A 25895-nucleotide genomic window follows, 5' to 3' on the forward strand; every position below is an offset into this window, starting at 1 on the left:
GTAAGAAAATAAAAGATCTAAAAATATGTTTGCTGGCAGTGGGGTGCGCACCCACAACTTTGAGGCTTTCTAAATCCGCAATGCTGCTGCGGACACAGCGTGAACTAGTTGCCAACCGTAATATAATAAATAATATTGTACTATTTCTTCGGTCTGCGTACTATATACAGTTGAAAAAAACCATAGTACGCAAAAATACTATATTTCTATGGTTATAAATGTAAATATATTTCAGTAATTTGTAAGGAAATATGTGTATTAAAATGGTTGACCTTTATACTGAAATAACAATACTAAACGATATATTCTTCAAGATAAAAGGTCATGGTGATTTTATGAATAGAATTACAGATGAAAAATGGAAACATTTTTAAAAAGACTGAAAATGAATTACCAAATTTACTTAAAATTATTTCATTTCTACTAGGGATGTTTCGAATGTCATATTTTTCACATTCGCGAATGCAAATGTACGAATGCGAGCGTTAGGAATAACATTAAAAAAAGCTATAATGCAACTTAAGCCATCGTTTTTATTACTTATAAATTGTGTACATTATTGGAACATTGAACGAGTGCTTAACCTATACAGTGCACTATGGTCTGGCGACTATCATTTGCTGGCCAAAAGCCGAGAAGTAACCAAATTGATTTGAAACTTAGTGTTTGGAGGTCGCTGATTTTGAATATAATGTCAAATTTTCGAAATTCAAAATGTCGGATCCAATATGGCGACCAAATTTTCTTCTACTTCTTTCCCTTGCACCAAGAACTTATACATAAGCGGGGTTTTCAAGATCGCTGATTTCGAATCTGATGTAAGATTTTTGGAATTTAAAATGGCGGATCGAATATGGCGACCAAATTTAATAACTTTTTACTTTCCGCCTAAACTCATATAAATGGGGAGTTTTCGAGGGTGCTGATTTTGAATCTTATAGCAGATTTTTTAAATTCAAAATGGCGGACCCAATATGGCTACCAATTTTTATAATTTTTTCTTTTTTACCAAAGACTTATATATAAGGAGGGTTTTCGATTTCGATGATTGAAAATCTGAACTCAGAGTTTTGAAAATGAAAATGGCGGATCCAATATGGCGTTATCGGCAACAAATTTAAAATAAAGATATTTATTTAGTTTTTGCTATATATTTTTTTCTAATCACAGCTGCTTCAAACAAAAACTTTTCCGTTTAAATATAAGCTTTTGTTTCTATTTATTTGAAAGGACACTAGCACAACAATTATATTACTTACTAACTAGCCATTGCCCGCTTGCTTCGCGGCTCCTAATAAGAACTTTCGCGTTGGCCAAAGCAAAAGAGCGTAGTCAAAATTTTTAGTATAAGTTGAAAGCACTAAAGCGCAGTATCCTCGTCATCCATAGGCCAAGAATAGTAGTAGCTGTGATGCCATATCGATGGCTGAGTTGAAGAACGCCCTATATCAGAATTCGTTTGAAAAATACCCTATCTTAAACGAAAATGCATTGAAAATGAACTGAGATAGTGCGTTTTTGAATCGGCACCTGAAATACGGCGTTTTTGAACCGAATTCTGAGATAGGGCGTTCTTCAACCAAATTCTGAGATAGGATGCTTTTCAATAAAATTCTGATGTAGGGCGTCGTTGAAAAATTTTCTGAGATATGGAGTTTTCGAACTGGCTGCCGAGATAGGTCGATCTTCCACTCAGCTATCAATATGGAATACTTATCCCTTTCGATGTCATGAGCTTTGCCGATGGTCTTATTTCCACCTGTGAGATCTCTGCTAAGCATGCGTACAATTTTTTTATGATCTTGCAACCTACAACATTGGTCCGATGTATAAACTAATAAAAGTCGTTAACAAGAATGATAGAATAAAAGATTGCCCCGATTGCAGCAGAATTCGTGAGAGTAATTTTGGCGTGACTTCACCGTAGAGTTGACAACTGAGAGCGGCAAATAAAATTGCTGCCTAGTGATGCGCTGAATTGTCGGTGCCTGATGCTTAAAAAATTCTTCCTTATCGGTACCCGATACTGATTATTTACATTAAACCTTCGCCATTATATGCATTTCAAGTTCAGAAAAAACTTTCATTACTAATTTATATGATATCGGCTAAAACACTTGAACTTATCGCAACAGAGAAATATTATTTTATCAGTTTTAACCCTAGTCAAGGTTCAAGAAAAATACCTGTTGACATAAAAATATTTCATATCATACGTCAACAAAATCGGTACCGATTCGAAAATTGTCGCTAACTGGTTACAGAATCTGTCGCTAACTGGTTACAGAATCTGCCTACAAAAATGATATCGTCCGATTCAGCTGGAACAAAAATGCTTCAAACAAGTAAGAGTTTCTCGGTATTGTGGCCTTCAACCGACATATATGTATACATCTTTCATTTGAATCAGTATTTAAAGATCTATTGGCTCCTACATTTGGGTTTTGATAGGCGAGTCTCCCCTGAACCGTTTTTTCCATATTTTTGGCCTATGTGCGCTTTTATTCGAAACCTAAATGTTTCGATACCGAGTATCGAGAGCATTGGATACTTAAAAGTATTGACTCAGCAAATCAGTACTGCTGTCATCTCGACTGTGACGTTAGCAAAACAGCTGATTCTGTCAAATTCACTGAGAGCCGATTAGCATCGGCGCCACCTTCTGTATTCTCTCCACCGTGAGTCGTTAAGAGGAAACTCAAGAGCCCAGATGTGCGTTTTCTGTTGTAGGAGGGCCAAAAGGGCTGTCCCACAGGATTGAAAGTTTTCCCGTACATTGGGTAAATGAGTCGTGTGATCTCTTGAATAACAAATGAAGCAATTGATATACCTACGATAATCTTTCCTTGTTCGTTCGCCACTTTTACAGTTCGTGTTAAATTTATGAACTGATTTCTAGGTAGATGCAAGATCGCATTTAGGGTGCATGATGGAGTGCTTACACAATTTTGCGGTATTTCCATGCATACTTAACCCTATTCTTCATTTAGCAATCTGAAACTAAATTCGTATAACTTAAACATAGGGCCAAAGCAGACCAACCACATGGCATTTCTATACATTTCGGCTGCAGCGCCATCCATTGGGTCCGTTTTCTGCAAAACCATTGCTTACCATAAAATGAATACGTATTATGAATTTTAACCTCGACTCCAGTGCCACTCAGCGGGTCTAAATAATTTTTCATCATACATGTACATAGTTCACATTTAAAATTTTAACGAAATCGGTTAATAAATACGGCTTGTATAAATAACTCTACTCCACCTAGCTAGTTTTCTAGTAGCATATAAATAATAAGACCATATATGTAAGCTATAACCTCCGACAATTTCACGGAACTCTATTCAGTAGTTTTTGAATTTAGTCCGAACAACGAAAATGGCTATAATTTTGTGCATATAGATAAGAAGTCTATAACGAATCTCATAAAAACCAAAGCTACAAACTTTGTGCTAAACTAAAAAAAAAAATCTTCAAAATTTTCACAATTGTAACCTTTTACCAAAAATTAAAAACAATGTTACAATCATGGTTGCTACTCGCCAACATTTTTTTCTACCCAAATCTCTTAAGAAAAGTTACCAAAAGTTACCAAATCTTCACTACCAAAATCTTCACTTCTTCACTGACAAAAAAATATACTGAATAAAACTGCTATATTTCACAACAAATGTGTATATACTTACAGCCCGTTTATGTGACTTAATAAATTAATTCTTTAGAACGTTCCCGATGATAAGTTGACGTATATTTCAAACACATTCTGTTTATTCCGGCTGTGAAATGGGATTATCCAGAATGTATAAACAAACACAGCCGATTTGTCAATTTTTGATTATTTATCAAGTTCTAGCACATAAGTTTAAATCTATTTTCTTGATAAATTATCAAGATTGAAAATGCTATTGACAATTATAATATTTTTTTTTTTAGAAAATATTTTTCTTACAATTAATTGTTGCATGTGCCGTTATTCTCATTTTCGTTGTTGGTGTTTCCGACAGAGTATAAGTATGATGTAATGTTGAGCTATTTGTCGAAGTAGTTTTGTAGAAGTGTCAGTAGTGCTGCTACTGAAACTCGAAGGGATTTTATAATTACGCACATGCAAAGTAATGCAAATAGATATTTAGTTGCAAAAGTTACCAAAATGATATAAAAGTTACCAAGTTACCAAACCTTTTAAAATTTACCACTTTTGGTAGAAAGTTACCAATTGTGGCAACCATGGTTACAATAATTCAGTGGGATTTAGAAGTCTAGGAGAAAATGGTTCCCAATCGAATGATACTTTCGCGTTTACGTAAATGTATGCAGATGCAGCGTTTCATATAATTACTATAATATATCGTCGCTAGACACGAATAAAGGCGCGCTAGTGTTACGACGGCGAAAAAAGACGTATAAAAAAAATGTTACGAAAAAAGGCGCTTAAGAAAAACTTCGGCGAATAAAGACGCGTAACCTATTTGACGGCGAAGAAAAACGCGTAATCATAGATTTATGCTTTGCCAAGGACTGTCACTGCAGCATTATTCCCCAAAAACTATTTACGGAATGTACATACTATTACACCCGCAAACATAGTTGACCGCGAAAATAAGCTTACGTGTCCTTCTTCGCCGTCAAATATTTTAACGCGTCTTTCTTCACCGTCAACTATGTTAAGAGACTTTCTTCGCTGAAGTTTTTATTGTGCGCTTTTTTTGCGGTCTACTTTTGAGGCCGCGCCTCTATTCGTGTCTAGTGACGATATGTAGCTGTGTCGAATTTCAGGACGTTAGAGTAAGCGGTTCCAGAGATAAGCTATATGAGAAGTTCAGTTTGTACGGGAGGTGCCACGCACCCTTTTCCAATGCCTGCTAGTTTTCGCCATAAGTAGAGTATTTGCAATTTATGCTTCAATGCAAGGTTTCAGTTCTCCAGCGTAATTGGTTTTAGAGATATAATGGTTTTTTACTTCTTAGTCTGTATAAGAATTTTACGAATATCCCGACCCCGCGCTACATACGGAGTAAATTTTTGGTCAGAATATTTATTGTCAAGGTGCTGGCATATTTTCCAAATATGAACCAAATCGGTGGAGCCGTTTAGTTGTGAAATACAATGTACAGAAAACTATATGAAATTGTAATACCGTGACTTCTCAGATTTCTTAATTTTTTGACAGAACAACAAAAAGCTTTGATTTTTGTAGCGAATAACCTTTCACACAGTAGTTCCAAAAAAGCGATTGGTTATGCTTGAACACACTGAAATTGAATGTCAATGAAACTAAGTTTGTGGTTACATCAACGCGAAATTTTGAGACCAGAGCGGTGTTAACCCTAAATATAAACAACGAAGCACTGGAACAAGTCAATACATTCCAATACCTAAAAATAAAGATCGATGATAAACTGAAAAAAAATGGATTCTAGATTTTCAGTTAGACCTCTAGCAATATGTACATCGATGAAAACTGCATTTAATTCCACACATAAGTTTTTGCGTGACGCGCTTACAAACATACCAACAGACAGACCAAAATTCTAAAAATTGTTGATTTGGCTTCTGTTGATCTAATAAACCCCTATTAATTTTTCTTTAACATCTATTAAATATGTACAGATATCGGCCTCTTACAATTTAATTAGTCTCAAATACTTTCCTTTGATACCCAAATGGCAACATTTAGGTTATCTTAGCAATTTAACTGAATTATAATTTTTAAATAGGTGGCAACCCGCTTCAAAAATATTTTCGAAAGTAAGCTTTTTAAACCTTTAGTTTGATATCCGTATTGTAGGGCTGCCATAATCCTGAACCAATCAACCAGGACACTTATTCCCTATAAATATAGTTTCTCTGGTTTTGGCGTTGCATTATTTTGAAGTATTTTCTAAATTTCTGAGCTTTTAACGTGGTCATGGATGCTTGCCTTACCACCATTAGTAAATTTCCACGTATCCTACAATGCGCTTCATGACCTTTTTTGCCATTTCTATATGCATAACCTAAAGTGAAGTGAAGCCATTCTAAAAGACTTACTCAATAAGGACTTCCCTGCATGCTTTCTAGAAAGGGGTTTCCTATTTACAATTTACGCAAATTTACTTAGGTATATGTTTATATTATTTACCATTACAAATAGGATTCAATAAACATTTTAAGTCTCAATAAAACATATTTGATCTATGATTTTGAAGTATGATTTTTAGCCGACTTCAAAAAAAGAGGAGGTTATCAGTTCGTCGGAATATTTTTATTAATTTTTATGTATGTTACCGAATTAAGGTCTGATGTTGCATACTTCGCATAACTTCGCACAACCATTTGTACCAGTGCAAAAAAATGTAACTTAGGAAAATGTGAAGCAAAATCTAAACTCAACAGATCGCTACGGTTGCCAGACGTACCGATTTTTTCAGTACGGTACTGATTTTTCAACTCTTGTACTGATTTTGTTCATTTCTTCAATCAGTACGCTTATGTCTTGATTTTTCAAAATTTGTACTGATTTGTACTGAATTTTCAACTCAAAAAAAAGACTTTAGGACTTTCTTAAGGTTTTTAAATAACGTTGGAACTTGCTTAAACTGCACTGTAAAAAGTAAGAAGAATATAATTTAATTATAGCTGACATGTTTCAAATAACGTTGGATATGCCCAAGAAATGAATACAACAAAAGGATCAATCGTTTTATGAGCACATCGCCGGGTCGTTACGCACCAGTTGCGATAATATGATGGTGCTTAAATTATTTAAAAATCTAGTTTGATGCCACTATTGTATTGTTTAATTTATGTTATCAATTAAACTAAATACAAGTTTTCGAACAGGTGGCAACCTTCCACAAAAATATTTTCAGCTGTAAGCCTTTGTAAACCTTTTTTTTTTACAGCCATATTGCAATATTTACTTTATCGTATCAATTTACTAAAACTGAAATTTTTAAACAGGTGACAACTCTCTAATTTTTTCCCTCTATATTGTAAGTTAGACCTCTAGCGATACATCGGTGAAAATGAATTCGATTCCATGCACTCGTTTTCGAGTAATGCGCACACAAATATACAGACAGGCAGACATACGAAAACTCTAAAAATTGTTAATTTGGCTTCTGTAGCTCTAATAAAGACCCCCATATTAATTTTTCTTTAATATATATAATGTACAGACATCGGTATGTTACAATTTTATTTTAAGTATAGATATACATAGCTTTCATTTATTTGATCAATATAATTCGACAAAATTTTCGAACAGGTGGCAACCCACCTCCAAAAATATTTTCGGCAGTAAAATTTGCTAAATCTCTTCAGTTTGATACCCATATTACAGTATTCAGTTTATCTTATAAATTTTATTTAATATAAATTTTAAAACAGGTGGCAACCCTCAAAAAATATTTTCTGTTGTAAGACTTCTTCCACCTCTTTCTTTTGATGCCCAAATTGCAATATTCACTTTTTCTTATCAATTAACTTAACCTGCAATTTCCAAACAGGTCGCAACTCTCTAATTTTTTCTTTCTATATTTTAAGTTAGACCTCTAGAAAAACATCGGCGAAAACTGCATTCAATTCCATGCATTAGCTTTCGAGTGATGCGCGTGCAAACATACAGACAGACAGACAGACCGAAAAAAATTCTAAAAATGGCTTCTGTTGCTCTAATAAAGACACCCACACATGGGCGTAGCCAGGTAGGGGCAGGGGGTGCTCGAGCCCCCCCTAACCTTCAAATTTTCCATATATATATATAAAATAGTACCCTGAAATGCCAGCTTAATAGATATTAGGCTAGATATAAACTTTATATTACTAATATTAGGCTAGATATAAACTTGAAAAAAAAAAACAACGTAAGTACATGTTTAAACAAAAAATGCAAGAATGCTTTTTCACCTACTTACTTGCATATCATTCTTGCTATTTTCTTTATGTAGTTGTTATATTCTTCGTATGTGCTAATAAGACAGGCCGACAAAATATGACCGATCTCAGACCCAGAAACCAGACTTTACTCTCCCCCTGCCAGACTGCCCTTTTTGACCATTTTTGAAGTTGAGTATGCAAGCCAAAGTAATTTTTCTCAAAAAAATATAAAAAAAAAGTGGCCGCTATGTTACTTACATGATTTTCAAGATATAGAAAAATTGGAAAATCCGTAAACTTTAAATTGTAATACCTCAGCGAAGCAAAAGGATATTTGAGCAAACTCAACGCCATTTCAAAGAGAAACTTTTACTTTAACACCTTTTTTGTATTTTTTTGAGAAAAATTACTCTGGCTTGCATACACAACTTCAAAAATGGGCAAAAACGGAATTTTTTGCACTTATAGGTTAGATATCTCAAAATCCTGATGTGATAGAGCAATTCTGTGGCCTGATTGAATTCCGCGCACCGAAAACCTTCGGGAAAGTATAGTCTGGTTTCTTGGAAAATTTTTTTTCGGCCTATGTAATATTTCGCAGCAAAATGTTTAAAACAGCAGTTTCTTGCATCTTTGTTGATTGCTGCTTTTCAACCATCGAAAAGCACGCCAAAACACACGTGGCCCTTTTCTAATGAAAAATCCTATTATTCAAAAAATGAAAAAAGTGCAACATGATTCTGAGCCCAAAAACTCTAAATTGAACATTTTTATTGCCCACAAAGCTTGAAGACCGCCAAATGAGACCAATTTTTTTTAGCTCTACTTAAAGTGGAATATTATTACCCAAATTAGAGTCCATTTTGAAAATAAGTTTTATTTTATTTAACAAGCTATATGTTGGTTTTCTTTTTTGCTAATCACACAAATATTCATTTCAATTATCTTTGTTAAGGAGGAACCGTAATTTTAGGCAACCACTCTCAATAAAACACGTAGTTCAGAATGCAAATATTAAAGAAAGTTCCCTAATGTATTGTCTGACATTTGTAGATGAAGAAAGAGAAGGTAAAGAAATAATCGATAATAAGTCAATGTATGCAGTGTTGCCAGATATTGAGTTTACATTGCATGCGGAGGAGTTGCCAGACTTTCCTCAACACTGCCCCCCCGGTATGCTATCGTCACGATTGCCACCCAAATCCAAAACTGCAATCTTCGTCGCTGACCTCTCATATGTTCCGGCAGCTGTTTTTATTACAGCACTTCGTACTTGTCCATCCGTTGACTGTCTCACTGCATATACTCTCCCGCGTGGCCAGCAGTTCCGAGGGTTCTCAGATTCCACGATATATACAAAATCTCCAATTTGAATAGGCCTCACATCAGAAAACCATTTGCATCTTCTAGTTATTATCGGGAGATATTCGCGTACCCATCGTTTCCAAAACGAATTTGCGATTTGTTGCGCTGTTTGCCAACTGCGACGTAATGATACGCCATGGCTGCCTTCTTGTGTCAAAGGTTTGGCGCCAGATGAATTTCCTAGTATAAACAACAACATCCTCAACATCCGGGTCCACCGGGATGTAGGTAAGGGGCCGAGAGTTGACGCACATCTCCACTTCAAGCAGCGCTGCACGCAATACCTCTTCTGAAGGTGTACAAGAAGGCAGAATTTAATTCAACACATGCTTTACGGAGCGTACTAGCCGCTCCCATACCCCTCCCATGTGTGGTGAAGAGGGAGGAATAAACTTCCAAATAGTAGTTGCGGTTGTAAAAGTTGCGATTATTTTGTCTTGGCGCCCTTGAAGTTCGTCCCATTATCGCTCCATATTTCAATAGGGACACCACGACAAGCTGTAAAGTTTCGTACGGCGATGATGCAGGAATCCGTTGAAAGTGAAGACACCAGCTCCAGGTGTACAGCGCGTATCGTAAGGCAGGTGAACAATACACCGTAGCGTTTCTCACGGCTTCTACGCACCGCCACCATCATCGGGCCAAAATAATCGACAGCCACATACGAAAAGGGGCGGCAGTAAACAGCAAGTCTAACGTCAAACAGTGGGCCCATTCTGGGTGCTTGGGCGTGAACAGAGCGGTTTCGGCAGAGTTGGCATGCTCGTCTAACTTTGTTTACCTCTACACGAAGACTTGGTATCCAAAATGTTTGGCGTAACTCATTTACAACTGTCTCCGAATTGCTGTTGTGGTAACGCAAATGAAATTCATTTACAATAAGATACGTGACACAGTGGTTTTTAGGCAAAATTATGGGGTCTCCGTAGTAGGCACATCTGACTCGGCCACCCAAGCGAATCAGTCCAGCGCTATCCATAATAGGGGTGAGGCTGAAAATTGAACTTGAGTTTTTAATTACCTTTCCTTCTTTCAAAGCCGCTACTTCATCAGCAAAGTTTTGCTGCTGTACAATGGAAATAATCAATATTTCGGCTCGTTTTAAATCCTCACTGCTTATGGGCGATCGTTTTTATTTATGGTATTTAAGCACGGATATCCAGTAATTACCATTGCTGATCACGGTGGAGATGACACGACGTAGTTTACTATATCGTGAAAATCGGCTGAAGTCAATGTCAAGTTGAGCAACGGACCGTGCGGCGAAATGGTGTGCTACATACTGCGAACGCAGTTCTTCGTTTGTTGAGCGGTTCGTTTCACGTTCAAAAGGCCAACTAGACTTGTTTTCTTGTAAAAATGCTGGTCCATTCAGCCAGCGGCTATGATTGGATAAGTCAGGAGATTTGGACCACTTTGTTGCATCGTCGGCCACATTTTCGGCGGTAGGTACCCATCTCCATAGGGCGACATCAGTGAGCTAAAGAATCTCACTTATGCGAAAGGCGACAAATTGGCGATAACGTCGCTGATCCGACCGCAGCCAGGATAACACTGTTCGCGAATCAGTCCAAAACGTTTGAGAGGCGATGGGAATTGTTAGCGATTTAACAATGCCAACTGCCAAGCGTGCACCAATTAAAGCGGCTTGTAATTCCAGACGAGGGATGGACATTGGCTTTAGCGGAGAGACACGAGTTTTCCTGACAACAATAGCGCATTGATTACTCGATCCGCCAGTGAAGAGGAGGTAGCTAACCGCTGCGTAGCTATTCCCACTTGTATCCGCAAATGTATGCAGTTCAACGATTCTATTTAAAGACCCTGAAGCTGAACTGTAGTACCTAGGAATTTGTATGTTTTCCACCTCTAGTAACATTCGCACCCAGCGCAACCACTTTGTGTACTGCTCGTCGTGTATTGGATCGTCCCATGAGCAACCGGTTCGCCATATTTCCTGCAGGATGATCTTAGCGTATATGACGTAGTGGGCAATCAAACCAAGAGGGTCGAAAATAGCCATAACCACGCTGAGCATTTCGCGTTTAGTTGGTTTTCTTTCTCCGGAAATGAAATCACGATTTCTGAGCTTTTGCGATACGGCAAATGTAAAACAATCTTCGTTGGTATGCCAAAACATTCCTAATACCTTCTCTACTCCTAAACCATGGGCACCATCGAATTTCTGCGATGTTGTGGGAGTGGCACCTAACTCCTGAAGTACGGCATCAGAGTTTGACACCCAGTTTCGGATCTCGAAACCCGCGTGAGAATGAATGCGATGAACATCCCGTGCAAGCTGTAGTGCTTCTGCTTCAGTGTCTACAGAGTCAAACATATCATCTACGTAGTGGTTGTCGATTATGCTTTTCACGGCCTTAGGATATTCACTTTCAAAGCCCTTTGCGTTTTTATTTTTAACGAACTGCGCACAGCTGGGCGAGTAACTAACGCCAAATGTCATAACTTGTAATATGTAAGTATCGGGTATGGTGGCGCCTTCTTCAAACCAAAGAAATCGCTGAAAATGTTGGTCGCGTTCTCGCATACGCACTTGGTGGAACGTTGAAATGATCTCGATTTACTTTGAGCACGGTCTGTTATTGTACTTTTAAGCGTCCACCCAAGGCGGGTTTTCTCAGCAATTGGATCAGAGCTAAATCCCTCTTTAGACTTTAAACAGGACCCAAGTCTACTATTATCAATGCCAATTAAAAGCCTAGGTACGGCACGGCTGTATGACGACAATGGCACCCCTCTTAAATGTTTATATGCTGCTTTCAACTTTGCTACGTCAAGCGTCTGCGGAGGCAACTGCAATTTTTTTACAGTATGAACGTTTTTCAAATCAAATCGCTTGACGCGGCCAATTGGTGATATTTCAAGATTGACTCGAACCGATTCATTTTCATTACGATGAGTATCCCCTGTCCACTTTAGGCAAAGGGGTTGTGGAACTCCTTCCACGTTAAGCGCCCTTTGAAGTTCTTCATCCATTAGTGTCAGCGAAGATCCATCGTCAAAAAAGGCGTACGTATCAATTTGTACTCCATTACCGTATATAGTGACGGGTAGAATCCGAAATATGGCGACATTGGATTCTTCGGTATGTGCGTTGCATGTTGCATCAACGGCCGCTGTTTGCGGCTGTGGAACTGTACATGTTTTATTTTGCTTCGAAATATAAATTTTGTGCAGCAGTGGATGATGGACGCAGCGGCATTTGTTTATTCCACATGTATTTTTTGATGTACATTGCTCAAAGGAATGAGGCTTAAGGCAACGCTTGCACAAAGAATGATCCCTTACGATCATCCACTTGTCTGAACGGCTAAGATTTTGGAATTTGTTGCACACATTAATTGCTTGTGACAATGCCGACCGAATATCGCCTAGCGTGGGGGCGACCACATGTGTTGCGTTTTTGAGGTTATGAGTTACTATGGGCTGACTAGCATTTTCAGTGGGCCCAAAACATGTATGATTCGTTGTAATCGCTACATGTGTTGATTCGCTTGCAGCTATAGGAGCGAATTGCGATACGTCTACGCCACTTTCAGCAAGCTCATAGCAATCCTGACAGCGCCATAAGCGTTGATCGGTTTCTGTGGGTACGCCGACGCAATGTTGGTGGAACAATGAAGTGCATACGGAGCACTTAATCATTCTATCGTCATCTTCATCATTGCACATGAGGCAGCTGCGCCGGATTTTAGAGGCGCTTTGAGTGTCTTTACCATCCGCCATTGTACGTCCTTCAGTTCCCTCGACGATAGCGAGTCAAGAATTTTTGAAGACGTTAAGGAGGAACCGTAATTTTAGGAAACCACTCTCAATAAAACACGTAGTTCAAGTTAATCCAATTTATTCCAGAGAAGGTTCAAAAATTCCTAAATGCAAAAATATAATACAAATCGAAAATTTACAAACTTCATCTTACTTTAGTTCCTCACGTGGCAGAATGCAAATATTAAAGAAAGTTCCCTAATGTATTGTCTGACATTTGTAGATGAAGAAAGAGAAGGTAAAGAAATAATCGATAATAAGTCAATGTATGCAGTGTTGCCAGATATTGAGTTTACATTGCATGCGGAGGAGTTGCCAGACTTTCCTCAACAATCTTTTTTGAAGTATCTTTCTCACTCGAAGACTTATACCATTACGAACTACAAGAATACTGACTATGAAAGAAATAAATTTGTAAACTTTTAGTAGAAATGTCAACTTTAAGAGCAGTTATCTCAATGGGAAAACTCTTTAAGAAAATAATGAGTTTGTACTATTTTACTCTAGAGTAGGGATGCACAGCAGAGGTGCACGCAGTCGACGTCGCGGGCAAACTGCGCGCACGCGAGCGTGCTAGGCGAGGTGAAGTGAGCTGTACGGAGATGGCATCGTATACATATTAACCACTACACACTTATTTTATTCAGTAAATGAATTCCATCTTAATGTAGAATATTAGCGTGTAGTGCATACATACATACATATGTACCTATGCATTCGGTGTGCTTAAATTAAAAAAGCATCACTAAATACCGCACCAAGCATTGAATTCCAATTATTTTGGCTTTTTGGTTTACCAAAAGCACTAAATTTAGTACAAAATGCACGAACTTGGCAACAGTGAGCTGAGCACATCAATGCTCAAACAGTGATGCCAGACCAAGTATTGAGTAAATGCGCTATGTATATTTTTCTTTTAAAGCAAAAGTTCTAATTGGCGAGGGTATTGATTTTTGGTTCTTACATAGAACACTGATAACATTCACAAACTTAACTTAGGACTTAATTAAAATAATCAACATTATTTGTAGACGAATATATTTGTGTTCGTATGAAATAGTAGCTTATGTCGGGAGGCTGACTTTAGTAAAATGTACCATTTCCTATATTCTTTAAACCACAAGGAATTTTTTTATGAAACTTTACACGAATATTGACTTGCTCGCATCGCCATTAACATTACCGTCTTTGACGTTTATTTTCCAAGAGTTCTTCAACGACTAGGCGCCAGTGAGTGTTTCGCAATCGTATGCTGCGAATGGTTCATTATACTAAAGCCAGCCTTCCGACATAGGCTACTATTCTATACGAACACAGATGTGTATACTTCCTAATAGGCTTGTAAAATGCCCAATACCCAAATCCCTCGCATGAGTTATTATCGGTAAAAAATTGGGTACGCTCAAATCTGGCATCGCTGCAGGAAGTGAAACAGTGTTGATATTTTAAGTACAATTGTACTTTTTTCAGTACAATTAATTATAAAATGTACAAAAGTACAATTTGCCGATTTTAAGTACAATTTCAACATCAAAAATACTTTTTGTACCAAACGCTCAAATCTCTTCTAGCACTTTGATTCTTAATACGTTTACATTTAAGAAAGTGGATATACCTATATTTCATATTTGCTCAAAAGGAAATTATGAATTGTAATTTTGAATATAAACGTGATTGTGAACAGTAATATTAGTGATGTTCGTTATGGTGATTTCTTATCCCCGGCGGGTGAAATATCCCTCATCGCTATTTATTTTGAAAAAATCTTTGGAAATGCAATTTACCTAATGGCGATACTGCAGAAATAGAAGTAATTGAGCAATTCGGGGGTTGAAAGTAAAAAAACGTATGTAAATTCCATGCGTTGAAATTATAAATGCTCTCTTGAGGATTTCCATTTTATCGATAGTCATCTCATTTTATGTTCATTAATATGAACTGACCTATATAGTGTATTAATGTTTTATCATCATTGTCTTCATCTTTGACAAAATTACACGGTCACCCGGTATTTATTTTATTTTTTTAAATAATTTAAATAATTTTTTTTTATAAAATTGTAGCTCATTATCAAACAAAAACCTTGCAAATAAATCGAAACTTGAAAGAATGAAAAAAATCAACAAAGTTTCATCAAATTTTCACAGTTTTTAATCAGAATTTGTAGACATGTTTGGGTTAACAATTTTGTAGCCCATTCATTCTAGTATAATAAGGTGCAAGTTTGAAGTGTCTAGAAAATACCATTGATTCTAGTATAATAAGGTGCAAGTTTGAAGTGTCTAGAAAATACCATTGATTTTTTGATTGTTTGATGTTTTGATTTGTTTGCGGTGTTGCGCACATTCTTCCATATAACGAATGTTCGCATTTTATGTTATATGGATGAATGCGCGTGTAGCGTTGTTGTTTTTTATTCCAATGTTTTAAATTAAGCTTTATTTTATAGTTTTTCTTAGACAATGATAAATGATGGACACAAATTTCAGTATGGAAAAAAGTGCAACACCTTCAACGAAAAAAGTTCTCAAAAATCGACGCGAATTGGATGTACTATCTCTATCATTTAAACATCTCGGACTCGCCCACCACTAAAAATGATTATTTAAATCTAAAGTATATTGTTCGCGAATTAAAAAAGGAGTCGGGTTACTTTCTAAGAATCTTTATTGGGTTGTACTCGTTGCCTGAGAAAAAGCTAATTCAATGAACAGCCAACCAGTGATGCGTCGATGTCAGAAAACTTAGAGCAAAATCGATGAACTTATCGGAACTGTTAGGTTATCGCCAGGGTTGCCGACTTGTATCCCAGCAAAAAACACGATTACCACAGAAACGAAAGTGGAAACGAGCTAGGCGATGGGAATCGCTTACCCTTTCGCTTCAAGAAGGCCTTATTTTAACATGGGCATGTCATTGGCGGTAAGACCTTACCCGCAGCATTACCTTCAAACGAAGGGAGAACGCATGGATAAACAGAATCCAGAGAAGCGCACAAAGAATGCCTCACAGAGAAACAAATGTAGAATGCCTAGATAAGTAAATACTTATTTACATTAAATGGAAATCAGAAAATGTCTTAAAAGATTAAAATTAATTAAAATTTTTATAAATCAGTTTTTATACATACATATGTATGTATTTAGGTATTTAGATTTTACTTAAAAATCGGTATGTACATACATGCATATTTAATTAAGCTTAAAATTGTGCTTCCTCACTCTTGTACTTCACTTCATTGACTGACTTCAACTTCGCTGCAAATTGAACAAAGCAAAACATGATTTTTATGCGAGACAAATTTCCACAGAAAGTAACGGTAGAGAAAGAATTTTTGGATAGTCATTCTCTTTTTCATCTGACTACGATGCAGCATTCTACTTTGCATTCTCCGAAATGAAGCAAAGAAGTGAAATAAAAAAAAATATTGTAGAACATTCTACTTTGCATTCCCTGAAATGAAGCAAAGAAGCGAAATAAAAAAAAATATTGTAGGGCATTCTACTTTGCATTCCCTGAAATGAAGCAAAGAAGCGAAACAAATAAAATATTGTAGGACATTCTACTTTGCATTCCCCGAAATGAAGCAAAGAAGCGAATGAAAAAAGAAATATTATAGGACATTCTACTTTGCATTCCCCGAAATGAAACAAAGAAGGGAAATAAATAAAATATTATAGAGCATTCTACTTTGCATTACCGGCAATGCCTAAAAGGAGCGAAAAAATTCGAAGTCATTATAACGCTATGCCTTCAAGAACACGTTACCACTAAAAGCGATTACCGATTTTTTGCTGGGATGTTGTACAAATCTCAAACATCCTCCCCGGCTGGGCCCTTAGGGTCCAGGATGTCTTCGCCGGCTTCGATGATTCTGCACACTCGTTGTACAGCTCGTTGGCAGCGGTGTTTTGTGTATAGGTTGTTCGAGGAGAGTCTGTCGGAGCAGTATTCGATCGTAACCACGCGTACGAGGCCGTCGCTCCCCGGATGAACTTCGACGATTCGGCCGATACGCCAACGTGCCGGTGGAAGATGTTCTTGCTGGATGGCTACGACATCACCCACTCGAAGATTAGGAACAGGCCGAGTCCATTTGCCGCGAGCCTGGAGCTGGGTCAAATACTCCTTATGCCAACCTTGCCAGAAATGCTGGAACATACGTTGAAGGCGTTGGTGGTAGTGGAGTCGATTTTCTGCCACGTCAGGCAACGGTCGTTCTGGTCGGGAAAGCAACGGCCTACCGATGAGAAAATCGCCCGGTGATAACGCAGTACCTCCATTCGGAGCATCTTGAATGGCGACGAAGGGCCTGGAGTTAAGACACGCCTCGATGCGTACCAACAGTGTGCTAAGATGATGAAATGTCATTGATTGATTGCCGACGACCTGGTGCAGATGTTTCTTTGCCGATCGGACACCGGCCTCCCAAAGCCCGCCATGATGGGGGGACGCAGGAGCTATGAAATGCCAAGTTACGCCAAGATCGGCCAGCCGTTGCTGAGCGTAAAAATTCTGCCATTCGACGAGGTCGTCCTTCATCTGGCGGTTGGCGCCCACGAATTGGGTTCCATTGTCGCTGAATAAGTTGGCGCAATAGCCTCGGCGGCTGACGAAGCGGTCGAAATTGGCCAGGAATGCTCTAGTACTCAAATCTTCTGCTAATTCAATGTGAACCGCCTTAGTCCACATACATACGAAAATAACGGCATATGTTTTTGTTGTGGTGGCGGAGCGTTTGCCACCGTGGCGTACGTAGAATGGTCCAGCGTAGTCCACACCCGTGTTGGCGCAACTACCACTCGAGATCGGGGCAAATCCTCCATCTGCTGCTGCTGAATTGTACGCTGGTTCAGTTTACAGATTTTGCATCGATTCAAGAATTGTTTGACTAATAACCGCCCGTGGACGATCCAAACGGTTTGTCGAAGAAATTGCAGCATTGCTCGGATACCGCCATGGAGAGTGACGCGATGTGCGTTGTTAACTAGTAAACTAGCAAGGGGGCATTGTTTGGGTAGGATCATTGGATGGCGTTGGCCATAGCTTAGTTCCGTGTGTCGCAGTCGACCACCTACCCTTAAAATTCCATGCTCGTCCATGATAGGGCTTAGTGGTAGCAGCTTGCTGGACGCGGCGACACTGTAAGAAGCTTTCAAACGATTAATTTCGGTGAAATAAAAGTTACCTTGTGCTTCTCGAACGTGTAACATCAGTGCTTGTTGGATTTCGATAGCAGTAAGGATTGGAGTACGCCAATGTGGTCGCCCAGCAGGTCGAAACCGAAGTACATAGGCCGTTGTATGCAGTAATCGTTGCAAAGTGCTGAACCGCTCAACAAGTGGAACAAAGTTTGGCTTCAACTTGTCATTGGTGCGAACGTGCAACTGAGGCACCGACAATAAACAGATATGCGTCTGAAGCGGTTTCAGCTCCGAGTCATGGTCTTCCTGCTCCTTAACCTTCAGTTGTAGAGAATGGCATAATTGATTGTTGCTGAGCTTTATACATGATGGACCGGTCCACCACAGGTGTAAATTTGCGATGTCTGCGGGTGACACGCCACGACTTGCACAGTCGGCAGGGTTGTCCTCAGACCGGATGTGGTGCCAATTCTTCGTATCAGAGTAGCGCTGAATATATGCCACCCGATTGGATACATACTGCGTTAATGTATGTGGTGGCTTGCGGATCCAAGATAATACGATGTTCGAATCACTCCAGTACGTGCATTTCACATGGTCAAGTCGAAGTGCTTCGCGTGCGTTGGCCATACAACTGACAAGCAAATATGCTGCGCACAATTCTAGCCTTGGTATTGAGTGGGTTTGAGCGGAGCCACCTTTGTTCGAGCAGCAACGAAGGTGACCCGTATTTTCCCTGTTGGATCCACACTGCGCGCGTATATAACTGCTGAGTAGGCTTTGGTACTGGCCTCCCCGAACCCATGCAGTGCAACCGTGGACGTTCGGGTCATACCTAGCCATCGGGGTAGGCGAAGTTCGCCAATCATGGGAAGCGCGCTGCGGAACTTAAGCCATTTTTCACGTAACTCTATTGGTAATGGTGTATCTCAGTCGATTTTAGTAGTCCATGTTAGCTGCATGAAGATTTTTGCAGTCACTGTCACCGGAGCCATAAAGCCAATAGGGTCGAAAATTTTCGCAACATCACTTAAAACCCTACGCTTGGTTGGGATGTGATTTATGTCAGCCAGCGTAACCTTGAATAGAAGTTCGTCATTAGTGAGATTCCAATGAAGACCCAGAGCCGTGGGTATTCATCGCTTAAGCTTAGTTCGTTTGCTCCTGCTCCCCGGCCTAAGCATGTACGAAGGACTGCTATATCATTGGAATTCCACTTTCGAAGGCAGAACTTGCCCTGTTGCAAAATATCGGTAACATCTCGGGCTAGGAGTAAGCCCTCTGAAGGGGTATCAACGCTCTCCAAGTAGTCATCCACATAAAAGTTTTGTAAGATGCTCTCCTTTGCCAATGAAGCGCGGGCTGCGTCGCTGATCACCCGCTGGTTATCGTAAGCGCATTGTCGCAAGGCGCGGATGGCGTTAAATGGGCTGCAGGCCATTCCGTAGGTAACAGTGATGAGCCGATACGTTCGAAGCGGCTCATCTGAGGATTCACGCCAGAGGATTTGTTGCCACGGCCGGTGTCGGGGGTCAACTCTGACTTGCCTGAACATCTTTTCGATGTCTGCGGTGATCCCCACTCGGAACCGCCGAAAGCGAAGAAGGATGTTGAGAAGTGGGTCTTGGAGCTGAGGGCAAATCAACTGGGTATCATTGAGTGAGATGCCATTGCGCGTCTTAGCCGAAGCATTGAATACGACCCGAAATTTACCAGTCACTGCATGATGCGGTATGAAATACATTGACGACGAGTCGTAGTGTTGCGTTTTGGTTTCTTCCATATGTCCAAGAGCCTCATACTCGCGCATAAACGTCATGTATTTATCGCGCAGGTCCGGTTCGTTGTGTAAGCGGTGCTCCAGTCGCAAAAACTGACGAAGAGCATTTCTGTATGAATCTCCCAGAGCTGGCGCCTCGGGGTGGAAAGGTATTTGAACAACGTACCGACCCTCGGAGTCGCGTGAAACCGTTCTACGAAATATCGCCTCACAATCATCATCTTTGGGCGGGGTTGGCGAAACTTCCTCTTGTAGCCAAAATCGCTCCAGTAAGTAGTCAAGCCGATCTTCGTTGGCATTTTCAGTACAATTGCGCAACGCTGGCAGCGCGACGTTCTTCGGAGATGTGGGCCCCAAGACAACCCAGCCGAGTCGCGTTTGGAGAGCGCTTGGTTGGCCTGGTCTATTAGTTACGCCACCATTACATAGGAGCATGCCCCACACATCGGCTCCACTAACACTTCAATGGGCCGTGGTATATGAAAGGTAGAATCCGCTAGTGGAAGATCTTCTAGATGCTTATTAATGCTGGCATCTACGGGTACTGCTGGAATGTTAGACGTGATAGTAGGTAGGATATGCACATCGAACGACAACTCGAAATCTGGATCGTAGAGAGAGCGCATTGTCAACGTTGCCTGACCACGCGAAGCAACCTTGCCTTGAGCGCCTATACCTTCTATTACCAGTTCCTTTCGGTTTCTAGGTAGATTTAGCTCATTAAATAAAGACTCACCTGTGAACCCATGTCACAGAGTATGCGAAATTTTCGCTCTTCTCCACACCCGTCCAAGATGGGAGCGATAGCGGTGGCTAACAGCACTATGTCATCTGATTGTGCCAGTAGAGTCTGCACTGCATCAACTCGGGGTAGAACTTGTGGTCCGGTCTTGCAATCTGATGTGGCCGACAGCGTCGTAGTTCCGGCTGAGGTGCGTAGACCACTATTGGGTATGCCCGATGATTTCTCCAACGGAGCGGTTTTGCAAAGCAGCGTATTATGTTTTTGCTTACATATATGGCAAAGGCCGGAGCTACACTCGCGGGCCGTATGCCCAGGGCTCAAACAGTTAAAGCACAGTGATCCTTGTCGAGCCAGATGCAGGCGCTGATCCACGGCCAACGAGTGGAACTGCTGACATTTCATCAGGCGATGTGGCTCTGAACACTGTGGACAGTTGAGCACCGGACGCGCCGCTGCATTGGTAACCGAAGCTGTCACCATGTGAGACTTGGCCGAACGCGGGGGCTGCTGGCGACGTTGCTGCGTCATTGAATCGCTACGGAGGGTGTCCGCGTAAGTTTCGACCTCTTCTAACATGCCTTGAAGCTCAGGTAGCTTATCTGAGTGGCTTTTAATAGTCCAGTGCGCGACTGTAGCGGACGGCAGCTTCCGAAAAATGATGGGGTACATAACACTGGTCTACAAATTTCAACTTTTTTTCTGCGAATAAGACGGGACCTGGTGTTTCTGAACGGATTTTTCGTGCTGAACACGAATCGTTTAAGATGAAATTCTTTCTGCGATCAATTTTCCCTGGACTCCTAGACACAAATACACCCCCTGATCTAAGGGTGCATGCGATTAATTCGGCATAGGGCTCATTCGAAAGGGCACGATTTAGCCTTTAATTTCTGACATATACAAAGTTTGTAGCACGTCAGGGTTCAGCTCTACAATTTTTCGAAAATGTCCAAAAACGCTGTTTTTAGGGGTTTCAACCCCTTTTTTCTCGAAAACGTGACGTGATGGGAAGTTTTGGACCCCAGATTCGTGTTCAGCACGAAAAATCCGTTCGGAAACACCAGGTCCCGTCTTATTCGCAAAACCCTTGTAGACCAGTGTAATGGCATCCCACTGATCCGTAGGTAGGCCCATCACATTTAAGGCCCGCAATGTACTATGCACCACATCGATAACATCGCGTATTCCCCGTTGTGACTCACTTGGATGTTCTGGCAGTGTGCTTCAACTAAACGTCGTGGATTGTCATACCTGCGCTTCAGCTCTGCCCAAAGCTGCTCGTAACCCCCAGTGTAAACGCCAGCTACCATGGGTACAGCATCCGCCCTTACGCATTGGCGCAAACGACTAAGCTTATATGTTGGGTCGAACTCTGCTCGGTTGTGAACAAAGGATTCGAACATATCCTTGAACACAAGCCAGTTCTCTTGTTGTCCATCGAAAATTGGTAGCTTTATGGGGTCAAGCTTCATTTCTGCCATTCTGCGAACTGAAACCACATCTTCCTTTGCAGCCATTCGCAACCATTGCAGTTTAGTGGACACCACTCTATAGGCTAGTTCCATTTTCGCTAACAATGCGTCGTGGACAGCAAGCTCCTCGGGCTTGGCTGCGCCAACCAACACCATATGGTTATCCATGAAACGAGTAAAGTGCGTGGAAAGCAATTCCACCGTATGATCAATTTCAACTATGTCCGGTGCATAATTTTCTGCTTCCACTTCGCCCTTGATCCTGAGAATCGAAGATTGTGATGCTGAGCGCAAGTTAAGTTGAGCCATTGCTATTTGGATATAGTCTAGCCGAAGTTACACGTAGCGGCCAAATATATATATATCTATATATAACGGCGAATGCGTTGCCGTTACCGTAGTCGCGCAGTTATAAAAACCACAAGTTGTCGCTAGCTCAACATCAGCGCAAAATCGTGGGAATTTACGGTCCGTTATTTTATGTGCAGATGTTCGCCAGCTATTGGTTAACGTGAAAACCTTGACAACTTAAGCGAAAAATACCACGTGTGAGATCAGGTCCTCACAGGAGGCACAAAAATGTTCGCGAATTAAAAAAGGAGTCGGGTTACTTTTCTAAGAATCTTTATTGGGTAGTACTCGTTGCCTGAGAAAAAGCTAATTCAATGAACAGCAAACCAGTGATGTGTAAATGATATTTAATATTTGCTTTAGAGATGAAATTTCGACAAATTTGTTTAAGCAAAAATGTTAAGCGCATATGCAGAATGTGGAAGCGAGATTATTTTGCTTGCGTTTCTATGTTTATATCATTTATCAGTTTAAGCACATACGATTAAATGTAAAAAAAATATGTTTAATTGCGGATCCGAAAGAAATATTTATTAGTTGCATTGAGTTACGAAAAAATAGTGCCGAAAATCAATCGATTGTGCTGAAGGTGCCGGCTGCTTCCGAAAGGGCCGAAAATCGAACAATGCACACTCATTTTCCATCACTGTCACACATACAATCTCACTATTCTGTTGACTTCGTTTTCCCCTTCCGATAACTTTTTGCTTCCGCGCTTGCCCAGCACCGCTGTGCAAAGCTTTGCACGCGCAGTCGCCCGCGACACATATGTGCTGATTTGGGCATACCTCTTCTAGTGAATTAGTTTAGTGAAGGGGCAAAAAAAAAAACCATTTATCGATACTTTAAAAATTTACTTTTGGCCAGTAAATAGTACCTGCCAGACCATAGTGCAGAGTTTTAATCTAGTAGTCAAAGTTCAAAACGGGCATATTCAAGGCATATTCAACAAGGTAGAAGTGACAATTCAGTCGAGCTCTCTCATACCTGACTGTAATGTCAAAAAACGTAAGCAAAGAAATTAACCCTTTGTTATGCATGCACCATATTTGATAAAATTCAAAATCTATGAAATGAAAGTTTTTGTAAATACGAAAATATTTAAAATCACATTAAAATCGGCTTCATTTTAGTTTTTGTACTTTCGTTTAATGTATGTAAATGTGGAAGTGCATACTTACTCAAAATTACACACTAAATGAAACACAATTATTTATTATTTATAAAACCGTTTTGGAAATTTTCTTGTTTTTATTAGCCCAATGTTTTTGAGCATTTATTTTTTTATTCAAATACTTAATTCTAGAGTATATTCGACATTTAAAAAAAAATTTTGATTCTTTCTAAATTTACATCGGAACTTAACTTCAATAATTCAGCTTTTAAATTTTTGCAATGCGAAATTTCTTTTCCATTAAATTTATTAAAAATTACTTGCAGTTTCTTTATGTCCACAAGGAATTCTGGTTTAGGTTTTATCATACCACCATTTCAAATTTGGTCTATCCATGTATATGAGTGGGAGATTTTCTCTTCATATTCAGTAATGCTTAATTTCCGTATGATAAACCCAGCTATGTATGAAAAATAAAAACACGACTCTTTTCACATGGCATTATGAAAAAAGGAAAAGGGATGTTAAGAACCAGAACGTCGAATTTCTAGCAGTAAATGGTGGTCTAAAGCGGTAAATTTAGTGGAACGAAATTGTATCATGGTATTCGCGGAGCATTTGAGGAGGTTTAAAATAACGCACAAGTTTGTTGTCCTGGCTCTTGCCACACAGAGCGTACCGCTCGTAATTCCTTTTCATTTTATTTTTGTATGTATGTATTTAAAATCAGTCGCACAGCTCAAAATTGAAATTTTTTTATATTTTTAGTTTAGTTTTCCACCAATCGAGTTTTCACCGAGATAAGCTCGTTTTTCTTTAACCCTCGTCCGTGCGACTAGGTACAATTGTAACTTTTGCGTTTTTAAATTACAATAACTTTTTTTCCAGAAAACTTAGAGGGCTGGATCTTCGTGACATCTCTACATTTTTGTTGCGCCACATGTTCCCTTAATTTAAAACAAAATGGGCCACTATTTTCTGAAATAGAGGGCCGAGTTAGATTTACACCTACGTCAGAGCGCATAGGTACAATTGTACCTTCATATATCTGGTATGAAGAAAAAAGATTATTATTATTTTTAATTATATATAATTTTTTTATAAAAAAAAAGAAACACAAACGGAGCTAATTCATATAAGAAGCGATAATAAACTATATAAAAAAGTAACAAGCGAGACAATTCAATTTAGGAACAACGATTTAGAATATACATTTTGAAATTTTTAGAGAGTTTCTTCGCAAGAAATACACGTTGTTTTTGAAACTGAATGTTCATCACAAATTGGATAAGCACAAGATATGCAAAGCATTCGAGTTTTGCGGTGTTTCCTATTTGAGTTCCGACAGATATAGCAACGTCCAGTGATAGGGGAGGCTCCGCGGCTACCATGAGGTAATTGAAGGACAGCTGCTGTAGATGCCACAACGCGACGGCCAAGTACCATTTCTACTGCACTTCAAAGGAAATGGCTTCTCATCATCATTCGATTTGTACTTCGAGATTCAACTGAAGGCATGCATAGCTGATTGGAGAGATCTTTTAGAAACTTTCGACGTTGATTTTTTCCCTGAAACCGGGGGTTATGATTTTTGTAGATTATGTAGGATGCTAAACCAGAATTGTGATCGCAAGTAGCAGCAAATATAAACTGAACCAAATAAACATCGTATTATTTTTGTTCCGGTCAGGGCTGCCAACTATCCTTAGCTATTTGGTGCCATATTAAGGATAAAAAAGTGCCAAAATGTGCCAAATAGAAAAATAAAAGTGCCAAAAAAGGTGCTATCCTTTATAACGCTTCCCATGTAGCTAAAAAGAATCACATTTCTAAAACAAAAGTGCAATGCCAAAATAAAATGAACCAGTTGAATAACCTTTAGAAATTAGAAAATTTTAATTGAGAAAAAGAAGTACACGCAAATTATTTCACAAAAATATTTTGAAATATTGCTATTTTTCAAAAGTGCCATTTTGGCACTTTGTGCCAAATTGAAAAATTAAGTGCCATTTGATGTAAAATATTGCCAAAAATGGCACGGTTTGAGCCAAGTTGGCAGCCCTGGTTGCAGTGTATATGGCACACCAGTATGAAAAATATTGAGTACATACATATGTATGTATGGAGGGTACATATTGTTGTGGTGTACTCGTGCATTTTTCGGAGTGCATTTTATGCAGACTACTGTGTTTCTACCCACTGGGAAAATAGGTAAGCACCTTGCGAGGTAAGCCATGTTTTCTTTCAGTTTTTAGTACCAAAATTGTCATCATGG

At 39.4% G+C, this 25895-nt stretch overlaps 1 protein-coding gene across 1 annotated transcript; it reads right to left on the reverse strand.

Moving 5' to 3' along the window:
- Nucleotides 1–13092: 13092 nt before the first annotated feature.
- Nucleotides 13093–22464, reverse strand: LOC118735124. The gene is made up of 5 exons (XM_036464749.1): nt 21886–22464; nt 20675–21328; nt 20398–20630; nt 19872–20341; nt 13093–13118 (listed from the first exon to the last, which is right to left on the reverse strand). Exons 1-5 carry the CDS (start codon nt 22462–22464, stop codon nt 13093–13095), a joined length of 1962 nt encoding a protein of 653 aa, XP_036320642.1.
- Nucleotides 22465–25895: the final 3431 nt, after the last annotated feature.

This window comes from Rhagoletis pomonella, unplaced genomic scaffold, assembly GCF_013731165.1.
Source record: "Rhagoletis pomonella isolate Grant_MI unplaced genomic scaffold, Rhpom_1.0 Rhpom_scaffold_00001, whole genome shotgun sequence".
Classification (NCBI taxonomy): domain Eukaryota; kingdom Metazoa; phylum Arthropoda; class Insecta; order Diptera; family Tephritidae; genus Rhagoletis; species Rhagoletis pomonella.

Bases quoted from the DNA above. Each gene is read 5' to 3' on its own strand.
- LOC118735124 (XM_036464749.1), bottom strand. From the start codon at position 22,464: ATGGCTCAACTTAACTTGCGCTCAGCATCACAATCTTCGATTCTCAGG. The intron at 21,329-21,885 runs GTGAGTCACAAC...ATTTTTCGGAAG, and splicing joins CACACTGCCAGAACATCCAA to CTGCCGTCCGCTACAGTCGC. The intron at 20,342-20,397 runs GTTAGTGGAGCC...CGTAACTAATAG, and splicing joins ATACCACGGCCCATTGAAGT to ACCAGGCCAACCAAGCGCTC.